The sequence below is a fragment of the Neoarius graeffei genome, chromosome 22 (assembly GCF_027579695.1).
Source record: "Neoarius graeffei isolate fNeoGra1 chromosome 22, fNeoGra1.pri, whole genome shotgun sequence".
Classification (NCBI taxonomy): domain Eukaryota; kingdom Metazoa; phylum Chordata; class Actinopteri; order Siluriformes; family Ariidae; genus Neoarius; species Neoarius graeffei.
Genome location: NC_083590.1, coordinates 14,925,882 through 14,952,826, shown reverse-complemented (window position 1 = coordinate 14,952,826; position 26,945 = coordinate 14,925,882). Strand labels below are relative to the sequence as shown.

Here is a 26,945-nt window from a genome sequence, read left to right as displayed (position 1 = left end):
AGAACCGACAGAGGAGATATGATTTAACCGAATTGTGGAGGACAGATGGACAGATGCCACGCCATGGCAATCAGCCTTATGGACAGATGAGCTAATAAAGGAAAGGACTACGGGGGGGGGGGGGGAAGGACACAGAAAGAGGCAAAGAAAGAAAATCCAAAAAAAGAAAGCAAAACAGCAAGACGGAACATGTAAACCTGGACAAGGACACGTCCTCCAACAAGTCCTGCCCTTCTTATTACTAACATGTTCACCTGAAATGCCCTTAAAATAAACTACAAAACTCAAGAAAATCCATTTCAGACATCTGACCGTGACCCTGCTCAGATCAAACCCGAAATACAGGGCATTTAAAAAAAAATAATTCACAATCTAATAACTTTACCAATTCTTCAATTGACCAGTTTTTAACAGCATGTGTAGAAACCGGTCAAAAAACTCATTTTATAAATCTTTTTGGGTACAGAAATGCTATTCGCTGGAAAAGAAAAGGTATTTTGTGTGTTAGAGTACACTCAAACAAGACTGTGCAGCATGTGTTTATGAGAGAGTTCTCTCAAAAAAAAAACAAAAAACCCCGCACCAACTGCAATGCAGATTTGGGCACGGCACAAACCGTTCAGAGAGGACGACTGTCCGTGTCTCAGGCGGCGTGCATATCGAAAATTTGTGAAATCGTTCATAGAATCAACATACCTTTGAATTTCTCATTCAAATTTTGAGGAATAAAATCTTTTTTTCATGGTCCAAATCCTGCGCTCTGATTGGCTGGCGAGCGGGTCCGTATCCTATGGTACGGACCCCAGTTACGGACCTCTGGCGACTCGTTCACAACAACAAACATAGGAGCAATTTGTCAACATTTATCTTTTTTTTTTTTTTTAAAGATTTTTTTGGGGGCTTTTTGCACCTTTATTGGATAGGACAGTGTAGAGACAGGAAATGAGCGGGAGAGAGAGACAGGGAGGGATCGGGAAAATGACCTCGGGCCGGAATCGAACCCAGGTCCCCGGATTTATGGTATGGCGCCTTATCCACCTGAGCCACGACGCCCCCATCTTTTTTTTATAAGATTTATTTATAAGATTATCAAAAATCTTATAAATGTTTGCCAGCATTTCTCAGTATAACAGCATTAATTTTACAGCATGGATAGCGATAACGACAGTGTTCACAGCGAAAGCGAGTTTTACTACCCTGAGGAAGAAGAAATAAAAGAAAAAACATTTCAGGAGGAAGCTAAAAACCTCTAACTTGCTAACAGTTTGATCTCGTTAGTTAATGAGGCCCATTTTAGACCACGTTATCCTAATACATAATACATACGTTAGGTAAAAACTTTAAACCAGTACAAGCTCTTCTTCAAAGCTTCACCAAATGGCTTTATTTATGCAATATAAAAGGTCATAATACTGTATAACTTTGGTCGAGCAAAAACATGGCTGAATCCTGAATAACTCAATTTTGTATAAATAGGGGACTACACAGGCGGCAAAATGTAGTTTTTTTTTCCTGCCATGGAAGTGCACTTGTATACCGAGGAGGAAGTTATTTGCATTACAGCCGTGAATGAGGATTCAAAATCACGGCTCAGCTCAGTTTTCCCTTTCGGGCGCTCTCGTTTTCTGTTAGAATTTGGTAAAGAAAAAAAGAAATCTATTATTTACCAGCTTAAGGTCGGTCCGTATGGTGAAATACCGTGACCTCGGCCTTGAATACTGACCTCGGCCCAGAGGGCCTTGCTCAGTACTTTCAAGACCTCGGTCACGGTATTTCACAATACAGACCTCCCAGCTGGGAAATAACATGTATATATACACACACACACAGCTCAACATTAAGCCTGTTCAGTTTCATTTGCCTGGACTCTGTAGTTTCTGGGATGTTTGCATCTCAAATATAATCAAATTTTTTGAAACACCCTGTATAAATCAGTTCACCTGCTGGTTCCAGTGAAAACTCCACTCTCATTTGGGCTCGAGGAGAATATTGAGGACATTTAACCTGTAGACAAACTTTTCCATGTGTGTGTAATTTTTTTTTTGGGGGGGGGGGTTGGGGGGCTGGCTGAACACTGCATACCTCTTGGATGGCAGTCATGACGACATGCTGGACCGACTCCTCAAGGGTCATGATCTGCTGAATGTGTTCTGCAGGAAGAAAGAGAGAGACACCACACGCATAAAACTTAAAAGTGGTTACTATAGAAACGACAGTGTATTAGAATGAGCAGTGTGATCTGCAGCTGCATCGCTGTTCTATAAACTTCAACATCAGAGAAGACATTTCTGTGAACGTTTGCTCCTGATGATGGCTGCGGAAGGTGGACAGCTGTCCGGTATCCCAGGGTACCTTGCTTCTTCTCGCAGCTGACTGCGCAGCCCAGCACCAACTGCAGCAGCCGACCCAGTTCGGTCACATCCCCCATCTCCCCAATGAGAGAAACATCTGGAACATGTTCATCCGCTACCTGCTGCCCCAGCACCTGAGAGAGAGAACACCACACATATTAGAGAAATATTTCCCTCATCTCTGCTGGAAGTGTGTTCTGTCCAGGATGAGTCACCATGTTGACTTTTTGATGATTTGACTGATCCAACAAAGTTTTGTTTTTTTTTAAATGGGGATTATAAAAACGGCAATAAAAGTAAGATACGCTCACTGGCCACTTTATTAGAAACACCCATCCACCCACCTGCTGTTTGATGCAGTTCTCTAATCAGCCGATCCCTTGATGCAGATACAAACCGAGAGCTTCAGTAAATGTTCACACATCAGAACGGGAAAAACTCATCTCAAAGCCTGACTTTCACTGTGGCATGGGTGTTAGTTTGAGCATTTCAGAAACTGCTGATTTCCTGGGGGTTTTCACACACAACAGTCTCTGGAGTTTACACAGACAGAATGGTGGTTTAAAAGAAAAAAACCCACTGAGTCAGCGAGTGAGTGACAGTTCTGTGAGTGGAAACTAAACAAGCGCCTTGTTGATAAGAGGTCAGAGAAAAACGGCCAGGAAGGATATAGTAATTCATATAATCACTCTTTACACCCGTGGTGAGCAGAAAAGCATCTCAGCATGCAACAGCAGAACCGAAGACCACATTGGGTTCCACTCCTGCAGCCAAGAACAGGGATCTGAGAATCAAGAACAAGTTCCTATTAAAGTGGCCGGTGAGCGCATATTAAGGTTGTTTTCACACAGCCGTGTGTATGAGGCGTTTGTTTAGGAATAGTCTGATTATTTTCAGTAAAGGAAAGAGCTGATTGAGAGCCCAGTGGTACACCGAGGATTAAAACTCTAACTGTAAATGAACATTGTCTTTATGAAGCAGTCACTGAGCTGCCAGAGTTGTTTTGAATTGACAGGATGACATCACAAACCAATTTTTTTTTTTTTTTAACAATGACGTTGATCTTTGACACCATGATCACAGAAAACGAGCTTCAGTCATGTGACTGTATGAGGAATAAAACAGAACTCCTGTCCTTTAGTTGCTGTACTCACGTCATGGTAATATTCCAACATGCTCTGGAGAATCTTCTTTAGGTTGCTGACCTGAGGGAGGGGGGAAAAAAAAAAAAAAAAAAGTGTATATAATAAACGCAGCATAACTGATTCACCTATACAAAGTATTGTGTGTTCTAGCTTGCTCCGTTTGGAGAATGAGCTGTAGCCGTTTAATGTAAATACCCTGATCCTCCAGTTGTCGCCGGCCTCCTCCTTTATCCTCCCCAACCACGTCTCGTTAAACCAGGACGGGTCTCTGGAAGCGACACACACATTTCAGAAACTGAGAACCAGCAGCCCATCAGCTGCCACGAAGCACATCTTGGTTCTTTATCCAAAGCTGAACGTCATATGGATTTCACCTTTTCCAAATCAGGCATTAAGATATAAAATGACCCATGTGTAGGACCACAATGTATAAAAAATTAGTTTATGACTATTGCATGGGGGAAAAAAAAAAAAAAAAGTTAAAAAGGTCATAGGCAACGGTTGGAGGTGAAAATGTAGAATATCAACTTCGTCTAGAAGAACGACCCAAAAAGTGAATTCAATCTTCCTGGTGTCTAATTTGCACCCTAAAATTGAATAAAATGGTTAAAATATACCGTTTTGCCCAATTTCCGAAGGTTTGTTTACAACTCACTTATGCGCACTTTCACCACCAGGGGGCGTCATCGTAACATTGTTTAAGCCAAACAGACTGGGAGCAGTTCTGTGTTTACCTGTGAACCGAGCACACGTGTACGGACTTTGGTCGTGAGAGGTTGTGTAAAATGTCTGAAAGCGATGGCGATTCTGAAGTAGGAACTCTCTAAATTGAATATCAAGAGGTGAAACCATACATGTCTGACCCTATGGCCGTTGCGAAGCAATCGGTGAATGTGGCTCACTGGTTTGACCGTGCGGCCTCGGAATCGGACAGCGACTCGGCCGACTCTGATCACAGTGACCCCGGACCTCAACAAGACTCGCGCCCAAACGATTTATCCTGGTAGTTATGATAAATTCCTACTTTCGTCATAATACTAAGAGCCCTTTTGAAGAATAATTAAACCGCCCTCCCTAGTGGATATAGGGAATGATTACTTGACGGTGCGCCGGTAGGCCACATTAGCCTGCCATCCGCGGCATTATACTATTTATAGCCGACTCCAAGTGAGGAAATATCCCTTTGTCTCATTTCCACAATGATTGTACAGGATCCCTCAGGATTCTTGACTTGTCAATTGCAAGCAAATGTAAAAATGTTTACCTCCAATCTTCTCCTTTTTGCTTGAGCGTTGCTGCTCTGTTTCTTCTTTGACTGCTTGATTTTTTTTTTTAACGCGCACAATCCACCCTCTCTGCCTCGTCTCCTCTTCCGGAAAAAAAAAAAAAAAACCTCTGGCTTCATGCGCACAATCCACTCGCTCCGCCTCTTCTTTTTTGGAAAAAGCCAACCCTCTTGCTCCGCCTCGTCTCCTTTTTCGGAAAAAGCCAAATCCTCGCACTCTGCCTCTTCTGGAAAAAGCCAATCTACACTCTGCCTCTTCTCCTCTCTCAGAAAAAGGTAAAAACTTCCTGAACCGGTCCTGTGGTTACCGTTCACTGCACAACAGTAAGGCATGGGGGGTTTTCTTTGGAAATTCCCAAACGCATGTCTGCACTCAAACCGAACGGAAGTGGACTCAACTCAGCGGTTTGTTTGGCTTAAATGACGTCACGTGCCAAGTGGTCACAAAAATAGCCGAATAGAAATTTGCCACGATCCGCGTGAACTTATTTTAATTATTACTTATTAACAATACTTCTTGGGACCAGAAGAAAGTTAGAGGGTTTTTTAACAAAGTTTCAAATGTGCATAAAATTAAAACCGTTGCCTATGAGCTTTACATTTTTTTTTTCCAAAAACAAAAGGTTTAGAAAAGCCATGGCATTCATTATAATCAGGGACTTTAAAAACTTAAGCTGGTATTTTGTGTAGAAAATTTGTAAAGATTTACTGAGGGCAAAAGAAAAAAGTGAACACTTGATTTAAAATGACAGGAACGACAGGTCCTGAGGGATTTAGAGATTTACATCCCACACTTCCATCTTTGAGGAGGTTTTCTCTCAGTGAGGACACGGTGCGGTAAACAGACAGCAAGCACAAAGCTACACACTAACACCATTCTGTGGTCCCGGAGGCGGTAAACATGGATCAGGGAACGATGTGAAATGCGTTTTGGGATGTTTTCGGGATGAGAGCGTCGAGTGGGTTTACACATCACCTGTAAAATGGATAAAACCGGTGAATTAAAAAAAAAAAAAAAAAAAAAAAAAAAGATAGCTGTGAGGAAATGTCTCGTGTCCGAGCTGTGATTGGTGAATGGTCCCGTCAATCAGCTGTGGAGGTTCCCATGGCAACGGTGAGCCGAGCGGGAAAATACAGTTTCTCTCAGCACTGAGGTGATTCTTAATCAAACCCAAAGTGTTTTTAAAAATAAAATATACCAGCAGTTGAGTTGAAAAGAAAATGAGGAAAGAAATGAACAATTTTTTTTTTTTTTTAAAAACAGTAAACTCCTCTGGTTAAATGATGCCAGTGCGTGTTCAGGGACACGGTGGGTAGATTTGGGGAATTAGCTGACCCAATTTGTAGAGTTAGCTTAACTGCTGAGGAAAATTCTTCTTTTAGCTCTTTCACAAGCAGACTAGTAATGCTTCATACGTCACCATTTTTAGCATATTAGCCTTAGCATGTTCACATGCTAACCAGGGTTGACATTAAGCACTGCCCGATTGCCCGGGGCAAGTGAAACATGCATTTGGGCGAGTGGGATGTGTCCCCGACATGCCCGACTGGGCAAGTTGGAATGAGCACATATTACGAACTAGCACCACAAAAATTAGGCTTTTTGATCTTTTATTTCAGTTCCTAAAAGCGTCCCTCACTATGTATCCACCATCATGCCTTGGCTGTTTTCTTAGTCTCGGTTTCATTTACTGTTTTGAAAGTTATTTTATATCCCCCAGCTGGTGTAGTATGGTACGCGTATTGTTTACAGACTCCTTGTGCATGACATCACACATCACGTGATAATTACAGCTGGAGTCAGACAGACACAGCCTTTCATGTAAGCAGCTTAATCTGTCTTCAATATGGTTAATTTGTGCGCCGTTTTTGCTTCTTCAAAACAGAGAAATAGGTAAAGGCGTTACCGTCTCCCTGCCATCAAGAAAAATGTTCACAAATAGAAGCAAATGCTTCAAGAACAAGGAGGAAGTGAGTGGTTAAAGAATACGAGGAGAGGAGCTCAGCCTGGAAACTCCAGAGAAATTCACGATTGTTTTTAAAATGCATTTTACAAAAACAAAGTTGGAAGTGAGGATGGAAGAGTTTGCTTAAGAATCTTGTTTTATTTTTTTTCTGCTCGCATTCAAGTTAGCTCCTTCATGAAAGTGTTTGATTTTCTGCCAGGTGAAGCCGCTTGCTTATTCGACACAGAAAACCCAGATTGGGTTCAAACAACTCGGGCATAAAAAAAAAAAAAAAAAAAAAAAAAAAAACCCTCAAGGAGCGACAAATCCTGAAAGAACAGAATGGATTCAGAGCAGAGAGCTGGAGCTTTGGTTCTGTTATTGGAGGAACACAGTCCTGGGCAAAATAGTTATATATCGGGGGGGGGGGGGGGGGGGGGTTTGTTATACATCATACACCTCTAGGTTTATTTAAAAAAAAAAAAAGGGAACCCCCCCCCCAAAAAAACCCACCCCACTGCACCGATCCAGTTACAGGTTGCCAGGTCTGTATAAAAACACCCAAAACGATAATTTTAAACTCAAATGTTATCCTGTCTGTCATGACACAGCACAGGGTTGTTTTTTTTTTTTTTAAACCTAGAGGTGGATGATTTAAAAAAAAAAAAAAAAAAAAATATATATATATATATATATATATATATATATATATATATATATATATATATATATATATATACACACACACACACACACAGTACAGGGTGATGGCCCGGTGGTGTGTTTTTTTTTTTTTTTTTACTACATCTTTTGGGCCAGTTCGGGCCACTAAATTTGGCCAAACAGTGGCCCGGGCGGGCCAGTACGTTTTCGATACAAATTAAATTTTATTACTCATATTTTACCCAGAATTGTGAAGAAATTGTTCATAAAATGCACCGTTTCGATACGAGGTCCGTCATCTTTGTTTTCGTCACGCTCTGCTCCACGGCAGGAGTGTGTCATCTTCGTGCATTTTCGGAGATGTTCAGCGCTGTTCGGAAGCGTCATTTTGGTCGAGTGCCAGATCGAGGAGAGAAGGGCTGAGTTTACCAAAGTCTCAGATGACCATCGGGACACACTTAGTGACACCATGGCAGCAGGATGTGCACGCATTTTAGATGAGTGTGGAAGAGGAAAGCTACTGCACTAAACTGTAAACCTTAAATTGACTTTATTGCCATTTCAGTGCAGTGCACATTTTCAGAAGCAAAAACATTTTATATATTTATTTCAATTTGATTTGACCGAGTCCATTGCTGGTAATTTGGACTGAGTTACTGTCTTGTCAGTATTGTTTTTGGGTACAAAATCAAAATAAAAGTTGTGATAATCTTAAGGCTCTTTAATTTTAGGGGGCGGTCATTATGGGGGAGAGGGGGGTGTCATGAAAATGTGACCCTACTTTGTACGGAGATGAGATTATTGCCTCCTACAATGATCTGCAAAAATTTTCAGCCTCGCTGCGCTCAGCAACATCATGTACCCCTAAAGTCTACTTTTCTCGCCAAAAATCAATGATCATAGTGTATTATGAAGTGTATGAAATGTGGTGGCCTGAACGCAGGTACCGCACACATTCGGGCCACCACATTTTCCATTTGGGCCAGTAACTTTTCAATTCCACTGGCCCAATGGGCCACCAGTGGTAAATGCTTAATGTCTAGGCCTGCAGTACTGTTTAAAGTCTTGGCACCCTATTGTTTTCTTCATACAAACAATGTTATAGATTTCAATTTTATGACTTCTACATTATCGAGTAATGAACCTACAGTTTGACAGAGTTCTACACAAAACACACCAAACTTTACAACAGCTGCATGCATGTGAAAGGGAAATAAATCAACTAAGGCAGGAAAAACTCTTTTGGATAAAATCGTCATCTATTACAAGTAAAAAAGCAACGGATAACCAAACTTAATAATAATCAATAACCAAACTTCAACACAATGTGTGATCTTCATTTTATGTTGTAATTCACAACTATTCTATGGTTTTCCTCTTTAAAAAAGTAGTACTCGCAAAATAGGGGGCAGGTGGAAATTTACTGTTGAAAAGTTAACGTCGAGCCCTGCTAACAGTTAGCATGTTAGCACTAAAATGTTTGGACTAACCCTGGATCAAACCCCAGTGTGGTGAAGCTAGCCGTGTTTAAAATGCGAGTGAGTGTGTGTATTACACAGCAGTGACAGTGCGGACAAAGCTGAGAGAAAAGGAGTGGGATGTTTTATATCGATTAGAGCAACCGGAAACACAAAAGTCGTGGATTCAAGACAACAAAAAATGATCAAAACAGGATCAGCTGATTTTTTTTTTTTTTGGGGGGGGGGGGCACAGACAGACAGACAAAAGACAGACAGAAGGGGTGAGAGAAAGAGCAAGATGGGGAAGAGAGAGAGAGAGAGAGCAAATCCATGTAGATCCTAAAGTGACTTTAGTGGAGTTTATTCCAATAACCCGCAGCCACCTCTGTGAACTCGGCTCCCCAGATGATGAGAACGTGAATAAAAAGTTTTTCGATTGGTTTGCGCGTCGCTAAAAGGCTTCCCGAGTGATCCGAGAGCCCCGCTGACCCGCTCGTCACCGCTCCAGGCTCGTTCCATCACTACATGTTTTGACTAGTTCTGGTTAAATCCCTGAAACTTATCTTCTGCTCCGTTTCCATCAGGTTATCCTGACCAGTGAGATCATGCTTCATTACCCACCGACACGACCCTGTCCTACACAGAACTCAGATACGCCACACTCACGGAGCTACAACACCCTCTTGAACGTGGATTTATACTCATGTTTGTCCTACAGTAAACACTGAAGCACTTCTGAACAGCTGTGTCTACGTCCCTGGATCAGACCTGGTCAATTCCCCATCTCTTCATCTCTCTCTTCCCCATTTAATTCAGAGAGATCAAAGCGCATCACTGAACGGCGTCAAGAAAATAACCTTTAATTACTTAAGACGTAATGAAACACATTTCAAGTCTGTACAAACTCAGGATGTTCATAACTCACCGTTTTATCCGATAAGAGTTTTAATCGATTAATACAACTACTTATTAACTGAGTGTGAGGTCTTTACGGGAAAATATCAGACTGAGGGCTCGATAGTATGGACTGATCCGTTTATATATAAAAAAAAAAAAAAAAAAAAAACCCCACACGAGGTCTGATATTTAAAATAAATCATCATGGTACATCAGATATATTCCATTCAGCTAGCATGACATTGAACGACTTGTTGCCAAAAGAAATGGAATATTTGGGATGGCTCACACACGAACTTACATTTTGTGCAGCACGTGAGCGATGGCCACTCCGCTGGTGAGGTCGTGTTTACTCGTACATGACGGCACCTGAAACGTCCGCAACTGTGGAACAAAAACCAAGAGGTCAGACTTAACACAAATGAGCTGATATTTTAACTTAGTACTCCATTTACCGCAGAACATCTAAAGAAACAAAATCAAAATCACTGTATATAAAGCTGCTGGCGGAGAGCGTTCAAAAGGCAGCATGATATCTGGAGAGTTCTCAGACTGCTGCTTTAAAATAAACAGGAAGGTGACTTTTCTGTTGTTTTATTGAACATCTCGTTCCAGGTTTTGCGGTTATAATCAGCTCCACTTTTCTCAAAAGGCTTGCACTAGATTTTAAGGCGTGGCTGAGGGGATGCATATTCATTCAGTTCAGCTAGGTATAATACAACAGCATTCGTGAGATGAGGTACTCTTGTTGGGATGACGAGGCTCCGGTTCCAGTTTGCCCCAAAGGTGTTCAGTCAGGGCTCTCGAGTTTTTCCACTCCAAGTCTTCATGTAGCTCGCTTTCTGCCTCTTAGTTCCATTGAAAGGAAACAGAACGCTCCAGCTTGACAACTTTATGCTCAGAGACTGGGCAAGACAGTCAGGCGTTCATATACTTTTGCCCATAGCGTGCATATTATTGGATTGTGACCATGCACATTATGAAAGACTGATTCTCCTCAGCGTCGGTGTGAAAGAAAGATGACCTGGGACTGGTGTTGTGTTCCTGATGCATCAGGTTTCCTGAAGGTGGCTTTCGCTCCATTCCGTAACACAAAGCCTGTTTTAACATGAGACTTTGAACACGCTGGAATCAATAATCAAGCCTGTGGAGCATTTTAATCCATTAAGCAGACGCATAGCAATGCTCTCAAGATTAACAAGATTACAAGAACGACATGTTCTTTCAGCTTCTCCACATGAAACGTACAGAGCCACCAAGCAGTTTTTCCTTACATCAGGAACAAATCTTAATTTGTAATTTATTATTCTCCTTATGTTTACTGGGAAGGTTGTCGACATTCAATGTTATAGTTTAAATTAGTGTACGTTTATTCCGTTTTTACACAATTTAGTAAATTTTTAGTACAACTACGCAGGTGATAATAGCAGGGCTCTCCGCCAGGCCTGGATACACTACGTCAGTGCCACGCTGTCACTCGCGCACCAAAAAACAACCCCAATACCATAAACTAAACAATGCAGAGTACTTTCCACACCAAAATTTCTCATTACTCACTTTCAGAGAGGAATAACTACAGAAATGGAAAAATACTAATACATACAGTGGTGCTTGAAAGTTTGTGAACCCTTTAGAATTGTCTATATTTCTGCATAAATATGACCTAAAACAACATCAGATTTTCACACAAGTCCTAAAAGTAGATAAAGAGAACCCGGTTAAACAAATGAGACAAAAATATTATACCTGGTCATTTATTTATTGAGGAAAATGATCCAATATGACATATCTGTGAGTGGCAAAAGTATGTGAACCTCTAGGATTAGCAGTTAATTTGAAGGTGAAATTAGAGTCAGGTGTTTTCAATCAATGTGATGACAATCAGGTGTGAGTGGGCACCCTGTTTTATTTAAAGAACAGGGATCTATCAAAGTCTGATCTTCACAACACGTTTGTGGAAGTGCATCATGGCACAAACAAATGGCCCTTTTCCACTACCCTTTTTCAGCTCACTTCAGCCCGACACGGCTCGCGTTTCGACTACCAAAAAACAGCACGACTCAGTTCGCTTCAGCCCTGCTTAGCCCCTAAAACTCACACCATTTTGGAGTGGGGCTGAAGCGAGCCGAGTGAGGCTGGGGGCGTGAGCAGACACTCCCCTGTGCACCGATTGGTGAGGAGGAGTGTCCTCACATGCCCACACACGCCCCGCGAGCACGCTGGGATCTGTAAACACCGCAAACCCGGAAGGAGAATAATTACGAATTACGAGAATTTCTGAAGCCTTATGCGCCTCGCCTCATCTATACGCTCTTGCCAGTATCTGTTGCCGCTGTCGGTGACAACAAGCCACAGAACCAAGACCAGCAACACTAACGATTCCATGTCCATTGTTTACTCTCCGGGTCGTGAGACTACCGCTTAAAAGCTCACTGAGGTCACGGTTTGCGCTGCTTAACGACATCACGTGACGTCCACCCACTTTCGCTAACTCCACCCAATGTGTCCACCCACTTCCAGCCAGCATGGTTCAGCACGGTTGTAGTCGAAATGCAACTCCAACAGCCCCGCTCAGCTCGACTCAGCCGCGTTTGTAGTGGAAAAGCGGCAAAAGGAGATTTCTGAGGACCTCAGAAAAAGTGTTGTTGATGCTCATCAGGCTGGAAAAGGTTACAAAACCATCTCTAAAGAGTTTGGACTCCACCAATCCACAGTCAGACAGATTGTGTACAAATGGAGGAAATTCAAGACCATTGTTACCCTCCCCAGGAGTGGTTGACCAACAAAGATCACTCCAACAGCAAGGCGTGTAATAGTCAGCGAGGTCACAAAGGACCCCAGGGTAACTTCTAAGGCTACATCCACACGACAACGGCAATGAGATGTTATTTAAAAATATATCACCTCCAAACGGGCAACAATCAGTAAAATATCAGGTCCATATGGCAACGCAACGCTTGCTGAAAACGATGCAATACACATGCCACACCTCTAGGGGCGCTGTAAGACGGTCCCTTCGGAGACACCAGAACAATAGAAGTAGTAAGGACGCATGCGCATAATGTGCGAGACTTCATATTAGCTACAAAGTCAGGAAAATCTGTTTGTAAAATTACATTATAAATGACCAAATACAATGAAAAGTATTTTTCCAGTCTCACCTGTGAAAGGTAATCCCATGTGATCTTGTTTGGACAGCAAACCTGTTGGTACAGTTAAACGCAGCTAATCTTTATTCTCCGCTTTGACCTCTCCAATATGGCGGCGAGGATGACGTATGATTCTACGCGGAAGGCGGCGTCTTTAATGGTCCGGAATAAATTGGATTAATTTGCTCCTCTACGCCCTTTTTGAGGAATGTATTGTCGGACTTAAATCAACATCTGAAGAGGTGAGATCGCTCCTTTTTTTCCCCCCATTTTTGCTGGCGGGATTGCACCCTTACACAATAAATATTTCACAGTGAAAATATTTTGTAAGCGCGTTTCATGAACCAAGTTATAGGATTTGTTGACAACTCGCATCGCAGTGAGAAGATCATTGGCACTACTGGTGTTAAGAATCAGACCATTTCATAAATGAATATTTTGCTGTAGAGCTGCAGTGTTTGTACAATTGCATGTTTTTGCTTCACTATTACTGTCACTATTCTGCTTCTTGCATTACTACTGTGAACTAACACTGAACATAATAACAATAATATCCAAGCTCGTGTTTCACTCTCACTAGTGCTCTGTAAGGCTTTTTCCTGGTGATATTCGTTACACTTCTACCCGGCGTGAAGCACTCACAGTCATGTGGTTGTGACATCATCGTAAACAAATCCGTTCTACTCATCCAGACGACTTCACAACAGTAACATTGCCAGATCTTTCCACTCTGGAACCCGTTCTCAAAAAGATTGCGTTTTGGGCACCCAAAACACCGGTGCCGTGTGGACGCCAGGCCTAAACGATAAGCAATTGTATCGGAGTCACCTGAATCCGTTGCCGTGTGGACAGGGCCTAAGCAACTGAAGGCCTCTCTCACATTGGCTAATGTTAATGTTCATGAGTCCACCATCAGGAGAACACTGAACAACAATGGTGTGCATGGCAGGGTTGCAAGGAGAAAGCCACTGCTCTCCCAAAAGAACATTGCTGCTCATCTGCAGTTTGCTAAAGATCACGTGGACAAGCCAGAAGCCTATTGGAAAAATGTTGTGGACGAATGAGACCAAAATAGAACTTTTTGGTTTAAATGAGAAGCGTTATGTTTGGAGAAAGGAAGACACTGCATTCCAGCATAAGAACCTTATCCCATCTGTGAAACATGGTGGTGGTAGTATCACGGTTTGGGCCTGTTTTGCTGCATCTGGGCCAGGACAGCTTGCCATCATTGATGGAACAATGAATTCTGAATTATACCAGCGAATTCTAAAGGAAAATGTCAGGACATCTGTCCATGAACTGAATCTCAAGAGAAGGTGGGTCATGTAGCAAGACAACAACCCTAAGCACACAAGTCGTTCTACCAAAGAATGGTTAAAGAAGAATAAAGTTAATGTTTTGGAATGGCCAAGTCAAAGTCCTGACCTTAATCCAATCGAAATGTTGTGGAAGAACCTGAAGTGAGCAGTTCATGTGAGGAAACCCACCAACATCCCAGAGTTGAAGCTGTTCTGTACGGAGGAATGGGCTAAAATTCCTCCAAGCCGGTGTGCAGGACTGATCAATAGTTACCGGAAACATTTAGTTGCAGTTATTGCTGCACAAGGGGGTCACACCAGATACTGAAAGCAAAGGGTCACATACTTTTGCCACTCACAGATATGTAATATTGGATCATTTTCCTCAACAAATAAATGACCAAGTATAATATTTCTGTCTCATTTGTTTAACTGGGTTCTCTTTATCTACTTTTAGGACTTGTGTGAAAATCTGATTATGTTTTAGGTCATATTTATGCAGAAATATAGAAAATTCTAAAGGGTTCACAAACTTTCAAGCACCACTGTATACAGCAGGTCTAGACTATCCTGGGACTCCACCCAGAAGTGAAAAAAAAAAAAAAAAAATAGTTCCGCTACGTGCACTGCCTGCAATTTACAATCATACATAAAACCACACCCTAGGCACTGATCACTAGATGGCACTGTTGCATGATTTGACCTCGATTCTGTTCCTGGCATCCTGGAATTGAAAAATGAAGGTGTGCGACAAAGTGTCTTCATTTCAAATCCAATTTTGCCCTTAATATCACCCCTTGCATATTTGACAAGGTTTTAAAAAAAAAAAATTTAATCATGTTGAAGTGTGCCTAAATCAGCCCTAGATACCACCAGAATGTGCAATTTGAAGTCTCCAATTTCAAAATTTTCCAGGTAGGCATAACCCCAGCCCCCCCCCAGCAGGCTTCAAGGCCCTTACAGGCTGGGCTCTGCATCAGTAGGACCACTCTGGTATTTTGTTTCTTTCTGGGGAAAGCCCTGAATAGGAAATCCCACGTGTGCTGATCATCAAGAAATAGTCTGAATTTCTCGACCAATCATGTCGAGTGATTCAGCAAAATTGCAGTCAATCGCTCCGTCACTGTAAGTGAGGAAGAATTACAGATTATGAAAGAAAATTTTGTTCCTGAAAAGCACTAAAGACGCTACGAAGTTTGATCGAAAACTATTCAAAGGGTAAAGTGGAACTGTGATTTATTTTATTGATTTCAAAACAAAGGCAGCACGGTGGTGTAGTGGTTAGCGCTGTCGCCTCACAGCAAGAAGGTCCGGGTTCGAGCCCCGTGGCAGGCGAGGGTCTTTCTGTGTGGAGTTCGCATGTTCTCCCCGTGTCCGCGTGGGTTTCCTCCGGGTGCTCCGGTTTCCCCCACAGTCCAAAGACATGCAGGTTAGGTTTAGGGATGTTAACCAATGACCGTTTGACCGGTGGTTGACCAAATCAACGTCAACCGGTTAAATTTTTTTGGTTGTCGGTGAAAAAAAAAAAAAATCGTTTTGAAGCTGCCGATTTTGGAGCAGAGGACTTGGAATTCTGTGTTGTAAACGCTTGGGCCATGCCATGTGGTGTAAGGACGACAGCTGACAAATCAGAAACACCCATTCAGTAATGTCCCGCCCTCCCGCCCTAGTTAAAGACAGCTAACAAATCAGAAACAGCCATTCAGTCATGTCCCGCCCCAGTTGAAAACAGCTGCCACTCGGCAAAAGAAAGAAGTGCAGACATAGGCTTTTTAGCTTACAAATTACTATTCTGTTTTTTTTTTTTTAATTATTATTAGAAGGCACATGGAGTTTAGTCCTGCCTTGGCCAGTGCATTCTGAAAGTGCGTTTCGGTCTGTAGCCAACAATGCATGTTATTGCAGATCATATCTCTCCACACAAACTAAAGGCGCAGATGCCGACTTTTTCATGGACTGTAACGGCATTTGCTTATGTAGTAATTTTAATACAGAATTTACTCTGATGAACTTATTCAGACACTCCAACGACCCCCCTAAAAAAATATATATATATATATATATATATATATATATATATATATATATATATATATATATATATATATATCTCGGATCTTTCCACGATTCAGCCGTGAAAAAGGCGGCATCCGCTAAAAGGCGCGCCGTTTTCATCCCTGTTTAAACTCATAGGTTAACCGACTTTAACCGGCTAATGAGGCTCGGTGGTCGGTCAAGATTTTTTTTTTTTAGTTTTCACCATCCCTAGTTAGGTTAACTGGTGACTCTAAATTGACCATAGCAGGGATTGAAACAGGCGGTCGCCCACTCGCCAATGCGAGTTGGAAAGGGTACGGGCGACTAGTGACAACATGTACTCGACCAAGTGGGCGATTGGCTCGCCACGCTATTTTTATATATATATATATATATATATATCAGCCCATACTATCAGCTGGATAGTACAGTGGTAATGCTCACTGATTACGACGCAGGAGATCGGGGTTCGAATCCCGGTCAGGGCAAAACATCATCCAGTAAGGGTCCTTAGGCAAAACCCCTCATGATATATCAGCCTACCTCAGGAATGAGTGAAAACATAACTGATAGAGTCATACTGGCTCAGACGTCGCCCGGGTCAACAAGGTCTGCGTCAGTTGCTAGGGAACCAGGGCAAACTGATGAGAAATGGGCTACTGGAACAAGACATCGATGGACGAGGACAGAAAATACGGATTTGCTGGAATGCTACTATACAAGCAATCCCAGAGAGAGGGGATACATGCAGAGAATGTGGGACCATTGGATACTTCGAAACCCACAATCAAGGCTAACAAAGAAACAGCTATTAGCCCAGTGTTCCAACATCCATAATCGAAATCGAAATACAACAACGATGCTACGGCAAGGGGGAGCCAGGAAGACAGGTCAGCGGGGAGATGTCATCATCCCCACAACCAGAGATTGGGTACCAAGCCCCAACAGCTAACAGCCTCAATACACAGTACAGCAACAGTAATCATGGAGATGCTTGGACACAAGGTGGGCTCGGGACATGGAAGAGACGATTAGAGGCCAAGATAAAGGCAGCAAGGAGAGAAGTTAGCCAGCTAGCTGAACTACAGAAAGGGAACATGGTGAATAAAGGGGCGCCCAGGAAGTACAACTCACTCTCCATACCAGAGGCACTCGAAACTGCCAAACAGCGACTAACAGCTCTGGCCACCCGGTTGAGGAGATACACCAAGGAAGGAGAGGCCAGGAGAATAAACAAGCTGTTCTCCACTGAACCAGCCAAGGTATACTCTCAATGGCAGGGGAACAACAACAACCGGTCAGACCCACCAAGAGCTGAGGTGGAAAAATACTGGAAAGACATATGGGAAAGAAAGGCATCACACAACACCGATGCCCAATGGTTAGTGGACCTAAGAGCTGACCACAGCAACCTCCCAGAACAAGAACCAGTAACCATCTCAATGGCAGACGTCCAAGAAAGAGTGTCAAAGATGAAGAGCTGGACAGCACCAGGCCCCGATATGATCCATACGTACTGGCTGAAGAAGCTAACTGCACTCCATGAACGCCTAGCAGCACAGATGAACCAGCTGCTGAGGGATGGAACCCACCCAGAATGGCTAACCCAAGGCAGGACAGTCCTAATCATGAAGGACCCCCAGAAGGGACCCATCCCATCCAACTACCGGCCAATTACCTGTCTCTGCACAACATGGAAGGCCCTGTCAGGCATCATTGCGGCAAAAATGAGTAAGCATGTGGCTCAATACATGAGCGAGGCACAGAAAGGAATTGGTAGTAACACCAGAGGAGCCAAGCACCAGCTACTGGCCGATAGAACAGTCGCCCGAGACTGTAAGAAGAGACAGACCAACCTGTGCACTGCCTGGATTGACTACAAGAAAGCCTACGACTCAATGCCACACACATGGATACTGGAATGTCTGGAACTGTATAAGATCAACAGGAACCTAAGGACCTTCATACAGAACTCAATGGAAATGTGGAAGACAACCCTAGAGGCCAACTCAAAACCCATTGCCCAAGTCAACATCAAGTGCGGCATATACCAAGGAGATGCGCTATCACCACTGCTGTTCTGCATAGGCCTGAACCCCCTCAGTCAGATCATCACGAAGAGCGGCTACGGGTACCGATTCCGTAGTGGGGCAACAATCAGCCACCTGCTCTACATGGATGACATCAAGCTGTATGCCAGGAACGAGCGAGAAATAGACTCGCTGATCCACACCACCCGGATCTACAGCGATGACATAGGGATGTCATTCGGATTGGACAAGTGTGGCCGGATGGTCTCAAAGAGAGGCAAGATGATCCGGACTGAGGGGATTGACCTACCAGAGGGCAACATAGGTGATATCCAAGACAGCTACAAGTACCTTGGCATCCCACAGGCTAATGGAAACCATGAAGAGGCCACAAGGAAGTCAACCACAGCCAAATACCTCCAGAGAGTAAGGCAGGTCCTGAAAAGTCAGCTGAATGGTAAAAACAAGGTCCGAGCCATCAACATGTACGCACTACCAGTCATCAGATACCCCGCTGGTATCATAAACTGGCCAAAGGAGGAGATAGAAGCCACAGATATCAAGACTAGAAAGCTCCTCACCATGCATGGAGGGTTCCACCCCAAGTCCAGCACCCTGAGACTATACACTAAGCGGAAAGAGGGAGGCCGAGGGCTAGTGAGCGTCAAGACCACGGTCCAGGATGAAACATCGAAAATCCGAGAATACATCAGAAAGATGGCCCCAAAGGATGAACTGCTAAGTGAATGTCTCAGGCAGCAGAACCCTGATGAGAGTGCAGAGGAGGAGGAGGAACAGACAACCTGGAGAGACAAACCCCTACATGGCATGTACCACCGTCAGATAGAGGAAGCGGCTGATATCAAGAAATCCTACCAGTGGCTGGATAATGCAGGACTGACAGACAGCACAGAGGCACTAATCATGGCAGCACAAGAACAGGCCATAAGCACAAGAGCCATAGAGGCCAGGATCTACCAGAGTAGATCAGACCCAAGATGCAGACTGTGCAAAGAAGCCCCTGAAACAGTCCAGCACATAGTAGCAGGGTGTAAGATGCTAGCTGGATCAGCGTACATGGAGAGGCACAACCAAGTGGCTGGGATAGTATACAGGAACATCTGCAACCAGTATGGAATAGAAATACCCAAGTCCCAATGGGCCATACCACAGAAGGTGGCTGAGAACAACAGGGCCAAGATTCTGTGGGACTTCAGCTTCCAGACTGACAAACAGATCCTGGCTAACCAACCGGACATAGTGGTGGTGGACAAAGAGCAGAAGAGGGTGGTGGTGATAGATGTGGTGATCCCAGCTGACGCCAACATCAGGAAGAAGGAACATGAGAAACTTGAGAAGTATCAAGGGTTGAAAGAGCAGCTGGAACGGATGTGGAAGGTCAAGGGTTGCGTGGTCCCCGTGGTAGTGGGGGCACTTGGGGCAGTAACCCCCAAACTGGGAGAGTGGCTCCAGCAAATCCCAGGAACAACATCTGAAGCCTCAGTCCAGAAGAGCGCAGTCCTAGGAACATCGAAGATACTGCGCAGAACCCTCAAACTCCCAGGCCTCTGGTAGAGGACCCGAGCTTGAGGATGACATGGATACCACCCCCCCGCCGGGGGTGAGAAGGAGATTTTTTTTATATATCTCAAACTCACTGCCTCGATGGTTTCTATCAACAATTCTCACCATCGTAAGCAGAACTTGATCCATTTTACCATTTTTTACGATAATTTCAATAGATTTTGCGAGACATTTGTCAAGTTGGCGTAGACGCGGGCGCCGCCATATTGTTTACATGCGCAGTATACACCGCTACACGCAGCATGGCTGCGCGAAGTTTCGTTTCTTGCCGTTCATTTTCGTTGTTGCCCGTGAAGACAAATGTAACTTGAACCACTACTGGTCAGATAGATTAGACCCCCGCGAAGTTTAAAAGTCCTTGGCTTGACATTTCTGACAGCTATCAAAATGTAGAGCCCCAGGAGAGACAGAATGAGGAGGTGGAAGATGAAGATGACGAGGAGGTGCAGCATGATGTGGTGTATGACCCGATAGATGATGATCTGGATGACGGTTTCGAAGATTGTGATAATGAGATGACTGAGGAAGAAGTTTATAGACAGTTGAAATTCATCACTCATGTATAACATTGTTGTATTATATGAATAAACATAAAATCGGCTTGAAATTTGTAATTATAAATACGGACCAGTGCTACTCCATTCGGACCAGTACCTCTGAGAGGCACTGGACCAGTGCTCCCAAATTCCCGTTTCGATCCCTGCATAGGTGTGAATGCGAGTGTGAATGGTTGTCTGTGCCTGTGTGTCAGCCCTGTGATGACCTGGCGACTTGTCCAGGGTGTACCCCGCCTTTCGCCTGTAGTCAGCTGGGATAGGCTCCAGCTTGCCTGCGACCCTGTAGAACAGGATAAAGCGGCTAGAGATAATGAGAAGTTCTCCACCTCAGACTCGGTGAATATCAACCTTGGCGTCATCTCAGTTATTATTCACTTCACTTCTGGTGAATAATTGGTCATTATATAAAGCCCATGCTGTTATTGTTCTCTTCTTTGTGCCACTGCTGTTAGTCAGTTCACCATTATCAGCATTTTTTTTTCCACTAGTCTACTTTTGTTTGAATGAATTTGTTTTTATTTTGAACATGTATAAAAAAAAAGCATGTAACTATATGTACATACAAAAGAAAGAAAACGAGAAATTTAAAAAAAATTAAATAAAAGAGCTAAGACATTACAAAACACCACACACTGTTCGAAAAAGGAGTGGGAAGAAGTACAATACTTAATTTCCCACCCCTTTTTAACTACCCCGAAATCCAAACTACATTAATACACCTATAAAAATATATACCATATATACACTTCATGAATGTCTATATAAAATATATAATTACAAAAAAATAAACTATATACCACATATACACTTCATAAATACCTATATAAATATCTCATCTCATTATCTGTAGCCGCTTTATCCTGTTCTACAGGGTCGCAGGCAAGCTGGAGCCTATCCCAGCTGACTACGGGCGAAAGGCGGGGTACACCCTGGACAAGTCGCCAGGTCATCACAGGGCTGACACATAGACACAGACAACCATTCACACTCACATTCACACCTACGCTCAATTTAGAGTCACCAGTTAACCTAACCTGCATGTCTTTGGACTGTGGGGGAAACCGGAGCACCCGGAGGAAACCCACGCGGACACGGGGAGAACATGCAAACTCCACACAGAAAGGCCCTCGCCGGCCACGGGGCTCGAACCCGGACCTTCTTGCTGTGAGGCGACAGTGCTAACCACTACACCACCATGCCGCCCCTATATAAACATATAATTACAAAAATAAATATCTACTACATACCTATCCCTGTAAATATGAATATATAAACTATCCCCATAAATAAATATATACCATATATTAAGTTAATATAACAATCAATTCTATTCTATTTATCCCTCATCATCCTCCATTAACATACTTCCTCTTCTATATACTTGTTTAAAAATATTTTTTGTACCTTTTTTTAAACAGATTTATATTTGCACTTTGTTTTATTTCTGTCTCCAGTCTGTTCCATAAAGTCACCCCACAGCTCGATACGCACATGCTTTTCATACTTGTTCGAACCTTTGGTTTTTTTTAAATTTAGGTCTCCCCTTAGATTATATCCCCCCTCTCTCTCTCTCCCCCTCTCTCTCTCACACACACACACTAAACATCCCTTGTATATTTTTTGGAATAATCTATTGCCTCGCTTTGTACATTATTTATTTGTGCTGTTCCTGGAATTTATAAACAAACTTCACACTAAAAGCACTCTGAGCTGAATAAATAAAAGGCCCCGGAATTAAAAGTTTATCTTCTTGTTCGAACAACTATTCATTCTTAAAATGCGTGACTTCCTGTGAACCGTGACGTGTGCATTAAAACCGGAAGTGCCCCGTTTGCACCTGAACTGTTTACTAAAGTTTGTCTGCTTTAGTTTTTCACCTCCGACGGAGCTGTATTTTCTCGCCCACCCTGAGTCCGCTCCTCAGCCCGCTCACACCCGCCTGCAGCGTTTACACCGCGCTGTTTGCATTAAAACACGGTGAACCGGTCTGCTAGCTAAGCGAGGCTGTGTTAGCATGCTAGCCCGGCCCGGTAACAGGTAGCCAGAAAGACCCGGGACTGGGAGATAAGTCGGTGCTGAGCGAGTCCGAGCGGCTGGATCTGACCCGGACTCATTATTAACTCACCCAGCCGAGTAAAGAGTCGCCCAGCTCGGCTTTATCCGCGCTCATCATGGCGGAGACACACACAGAGCGCCACACAAACACACACAGCCACTTTTAAATTGTTGTTGCTGAGTGACACGCTCACGCGCAGCAGGTCGATGACCTCATCAGTGTTTCGGCGCATGCGCGCGGGCTTCCTTCCGCATTTCGCACGTTGCCATAGCGACGCGTTCACTGTTGTTGTTGTTGATGTTGTTGTTGTGTTTCGGTTTGTTAAGAGGCTTCCAGGAAATACAGTGATATCAAAAAAAAAAAGCTACTTCCATATCAGTTCATGTTTAATTATTTTAAAAAAGATAAAAAAAATATCTTATAAAAGCACACAGACTATCCACAGCATCTCATAAAAGTGTATTCTGGCATTGACTCTCACACTGATAGTCTTTATTCTTATTATTTTCAACTAAACAAACCTGCTTTCTTATACAAACCCGCTTCATCAGACTAAAACCACTTAAAAAGTGATTTATTTATTTATTCATTTATTCCAGAATAAAATTTACCTATTGAAAGTATTGTATATTGATGCAAGAGATTCAAGATTCAAAGATTTTTTTTATTGTCAGTTCACTATATATCCAGGACATATAGGAGAATCGAAATGCCGTTTCTATCTCACCTTTCTTGTAAAAACAGATAAAGATAACCAAAATCTCATTATCTCTAGCCGCTTTATCCTGTTCTACAGGGTCGCAGGCAAGCTGGAGCCTATCCCAGCTGACTACGGGTGAAAGGCGGGGTACACCCTGGACAAGTCGCCAGGTCATCACAGGGCTGACACATAGACACAGACAACCATTCACACTCACATTCACACCTACGGTCAATTTAGAGTCACCAGTTAACCTAACCTGCATGTCTTTGGACTGTGGGGGAAACCGGAGCACCCGGAGGAAACCCACGCGGACACGGGGAGAACATGCAAACTCCACACAGAAAGGCCCTCGCTGGCCCTGGGGCTCGAACCCAGGACCTTCTTGCTGTGAGGCGACAGCGCTAACCACTACACCACTGTGCCGCCCCCCACAGCATCTCATAGAAGTGTATTCTGGCATTGACTCTCACACTGATAGTCTTTATTCTTATTATTTTCAACTAAACAAACCTGCTTTCTTATACAAACCCGCTTCATCAGACTAAAACCACTTAAAAAGTGATTTATTTATTTATTCATTTATTCCAGAATAAAATTTACCTATTGAAAGTATTGTATATTGATGCAAGAGATTCAAGATTCAAAGATTTTTTTTATTGTCAGTTCACTATATATCCAGGACATATAGGAGAATCGAAATGCCGTTTCTATCTCACCTTTCTTGTAAAAACAGATAAAGATAACCAAAATCTCATTATCTCTAGCCGCTTTATCCTGTTCTACAGGGTCGCAGGCAAGCTGGAGCCTATCCCAGCTGACTACGGGCGAAAGGCGGGGTACACCCTGGACAAGTCGCCAGGTCATCACAGGGCTGACACATAGACACAGACAACCATTCACACTCACATTCACACCTACGGTCAATTTAGAGTCACCAGTTAACCTAACCTGCATGTCTTTGGACTGTGGGGGAAACCGGAGCACCCGGAGGAAACCCACGCGGACACGGGGAGAACATGCAAACTCCGCACAGAAAGGCCCTCGCCGGCCACGGGGCTCGAACCCGGACCTTCTTGCTGTGAGGCAACAGCACTAACCACTACACCACCATGCCGCCCCATATATATATATATACATAAACAATATTTATAAATATAGATAATATAGATAAAAAAATACACTCTAAAATCAAACAATGTACAAAATAGCAGGAGTGCAAATACAGTACAATATCTGTAATGGAGAAGGTGCTAGAAGAGCAGCTTATGAGGTGTACAGTATATGAACAGTAGTGCAAATGAGCAATAGCAGCAGATACAGCAGTAATGCAAATGTTTGTAGTGTGATGTGCAAACGGATGAGATAGAGTTTCTTGTGTGAATGAATGTGTTACAGACCAGGGGTATGGGGTAGGTAGTGGACAGAGTTCAGCATCCTGACAGTCTGGTGGATGAAGCTGTTCAGCGGTCTTGTGGAGCAGGCCTGGAGGCTCCGGTACCTTTTCCCTGAGAGAAGGAGGCAAGATTATTTTGTATTATCATGTCATGATCGTCATTGTTCTCATAATGTTCTGTTGTCATTGTCGTCGTCATCACTGTCATGACCTTCATTATCTTGAAGACATTGTTGTTGTCTTCATGACTGTCATTGCTATTATCCTTGCTGTCTTTTCTGTCCTTGTCATCACTGTTGTCTCCACTGTCGTCGTTGTCATCATCATCGTCGTCACTGTTATCATCATTGTTCTCATAACGTTCTGTTGTTATTGTCATTGTTGTCATCAGTGTCATTGTCATGATCTTCGTTGTCTTCATTATTGTTGTCTTCATGATTGTCATTGTTGTCGCTGTTATCTTTGTCATCTTTGCTGTCCTTGCATTCATCATTTTCACCACTGTTATCATCATCATCATCATCTTTGTGGTTGATATCGTCATCACTGTCGTCTTTATCAGTCTCATCGTCGTCACTGCCATCATCATCATTGCTCTCATAATGTTCTGTTGTCATTGTCTTCATGACTGTCATTGTCATCACTGTTATCTTTGTCATCTTTGCTGTCCTTGTCATCATCATTGTTGCCACTGTCATCATCATTGTCATCTTTATCAATGTCATTATTGTCACTGCCATCATCATCATCGTTCTCATAATGTTCTGTTGTCATTGTCATTATCATCACTGTCATTGTCATGATCTTCATTGTCTTCATTATTGTTGTCTTCATGACTGTCATTGTTGTCATTATCATCACCTTTGCTGTCCTTGTCATCATCGTTGTTGCCACTGTTGTCATTGTCATCATCTCTGTCGTTGTTATTGTCATCATTGTCATCTTTATCAGTGTCATCATCGTCACTGCCATCATCATCATTGCTCTCATAATGTTCTGTTGTCATTGTCATCATCACTGTCATTGTCATGATCTTCGTTGTCTTCATTATTGTTGTCTTCATGACTGTCATTGTTGTCGCTGTCATCTTTGTCATCTTTGCTGTCCTTGCATTCATCATTGTCACCACTGTTATCATCATCATCATCATCATCATCATCTTTGTCATTGGTATCGTCATCACTGTCATCTTTATCAGTGTCATCATTGTCACTGCCATCATCATCATTGTTCTCATAATGTTCTGTTGTCATTGTCGTTGTCGTCATCACTGTTATTGTCATGATCTTCATTGTCTTCATTATTGTTGTCTTCATGACTGTCATTGTTGTCGTTGTCATCATCTTTGCTGTCCTTGTCATCATCGTTGTTGTCACTGTTGTCATCGTCATCATCTCTGTCATTGTTATTGTCATCATTGTCGTCTTTATCAGTGTCATCTTCATCACTGCCATCATCATCATTGCTCTCATAATGTTCTGTTGTCATTGTCATCGTCGTCATCATTGTCATTGTCATGATCTTTGTTGTCTTCATTATTGTTGTCTTCATGACTGTCATTGTCGTCGCTGTCATCTTTGTCACCTTTGCTGTCCTTGTCATCATCGTTGTCGCCACTGTCATCATTATTGTCATCTTTATCAATGTCATTATTATCACTGCCATCATCATCATTGTTCTCATAATGTTCTGTTGTCATTGTTGTCGTCATCACTGTCATTGTCATGATCCTCATTATCATCATTATTGTTGTCTTCATGACTGTCATTGTTGTCGTTGTCATCATCTTTGCTGTCCTTGTCATCCTCGTTGTCGCCACTGTTGTCATCGTCATCATCTCTGTCGTTGTTATTGTCATCATTGTCATCTTTATTAGTGCCATCATCATCATCACCATTGCTCTCATAATGTTCTGTTGTCGTTGTCATCATCACTGTCATTGTCAGGATCTTCATTATCATCATTATTGTTATCTTCCTGACTGTCATTGTTGTTGCTGTCATCATCATTGTCGCCGCCGTCATCGTTGTTATTGTCATCATTGTCATCTTTATCAATGCCATCGTTGTCCCTGCCATCATCATCATCACTGCTTATTCTGAAATATAATTCTGATCCTGTGTAATAACCTGCTCCTTGAGTATTTTTTTCAGCAGATATCCTGCTTTCTTACTCATGTTTTGTGATTACTAATTCACTTTTAATCGAGTCATTAATATTGTTCATTTGTTTGTTTTTGAAAGAACAGCACATTTATTTGATATATATTTTTACTCACATAAACCAAATTCACGGGGCGGCACGGTGGTGTAGTGGTTAGCGCTGTCGCCTCACAGCAAGAAGGTCCTGGGTTCGAGCCCCGGGGCCGGCGAGGGCCTTTCTGTGTGGAGT

General features: G+C 42.9%; 1 protein-coding gene across 2 annotated transcripts in view; it reads right to left on the bottom strand.

The window, feature by feature from the left end:
- The window catches only part of LOC132870678 (protein Hook homolog 2-like), a 51,305-nt gene extending 28,642 nt beyond the window's left edge, over positions 1 to 22,663 (bottom strand). For both annotated transcript variants that reach the window (XM_060904445.1, XM_060904446.1), the window contains exons 1-6: positions 22,528 to 22,663; positions 10,049 to 10,131; positions 3,692 to 3,764; positions 3,506 to 3,556; positions 2,353 to 2,485; positions 2,083 to 2,150 (exon numbers count right to left, since the gene is read on the bottom strand). In XM_060904445.1, coding sequence (XP_060760428.1) covers positions 2,083 to 2,150; positions 2,353 to 2,485; positions 3,506 to 3,556; positions 3,692 to 3,764; positions 10,049 to 10,131; positions 22,528 to 22,575 — 456 coding nt within the window. In that variant the 5' untranslated portion in view covers positions 22,576 to 22,663. The remainder of the gene's footprint in view (positions 1 to 2,082; positions 2,151 to 2,352; positions 2,486 to 3,505; positions 3,557 to 3,691; positions 3,765 to 10,048; positions 10,132 to 22,527) is intronic.
- Positions 22,664 to 26,945: the final 4,282 nt, after the last annotated feature.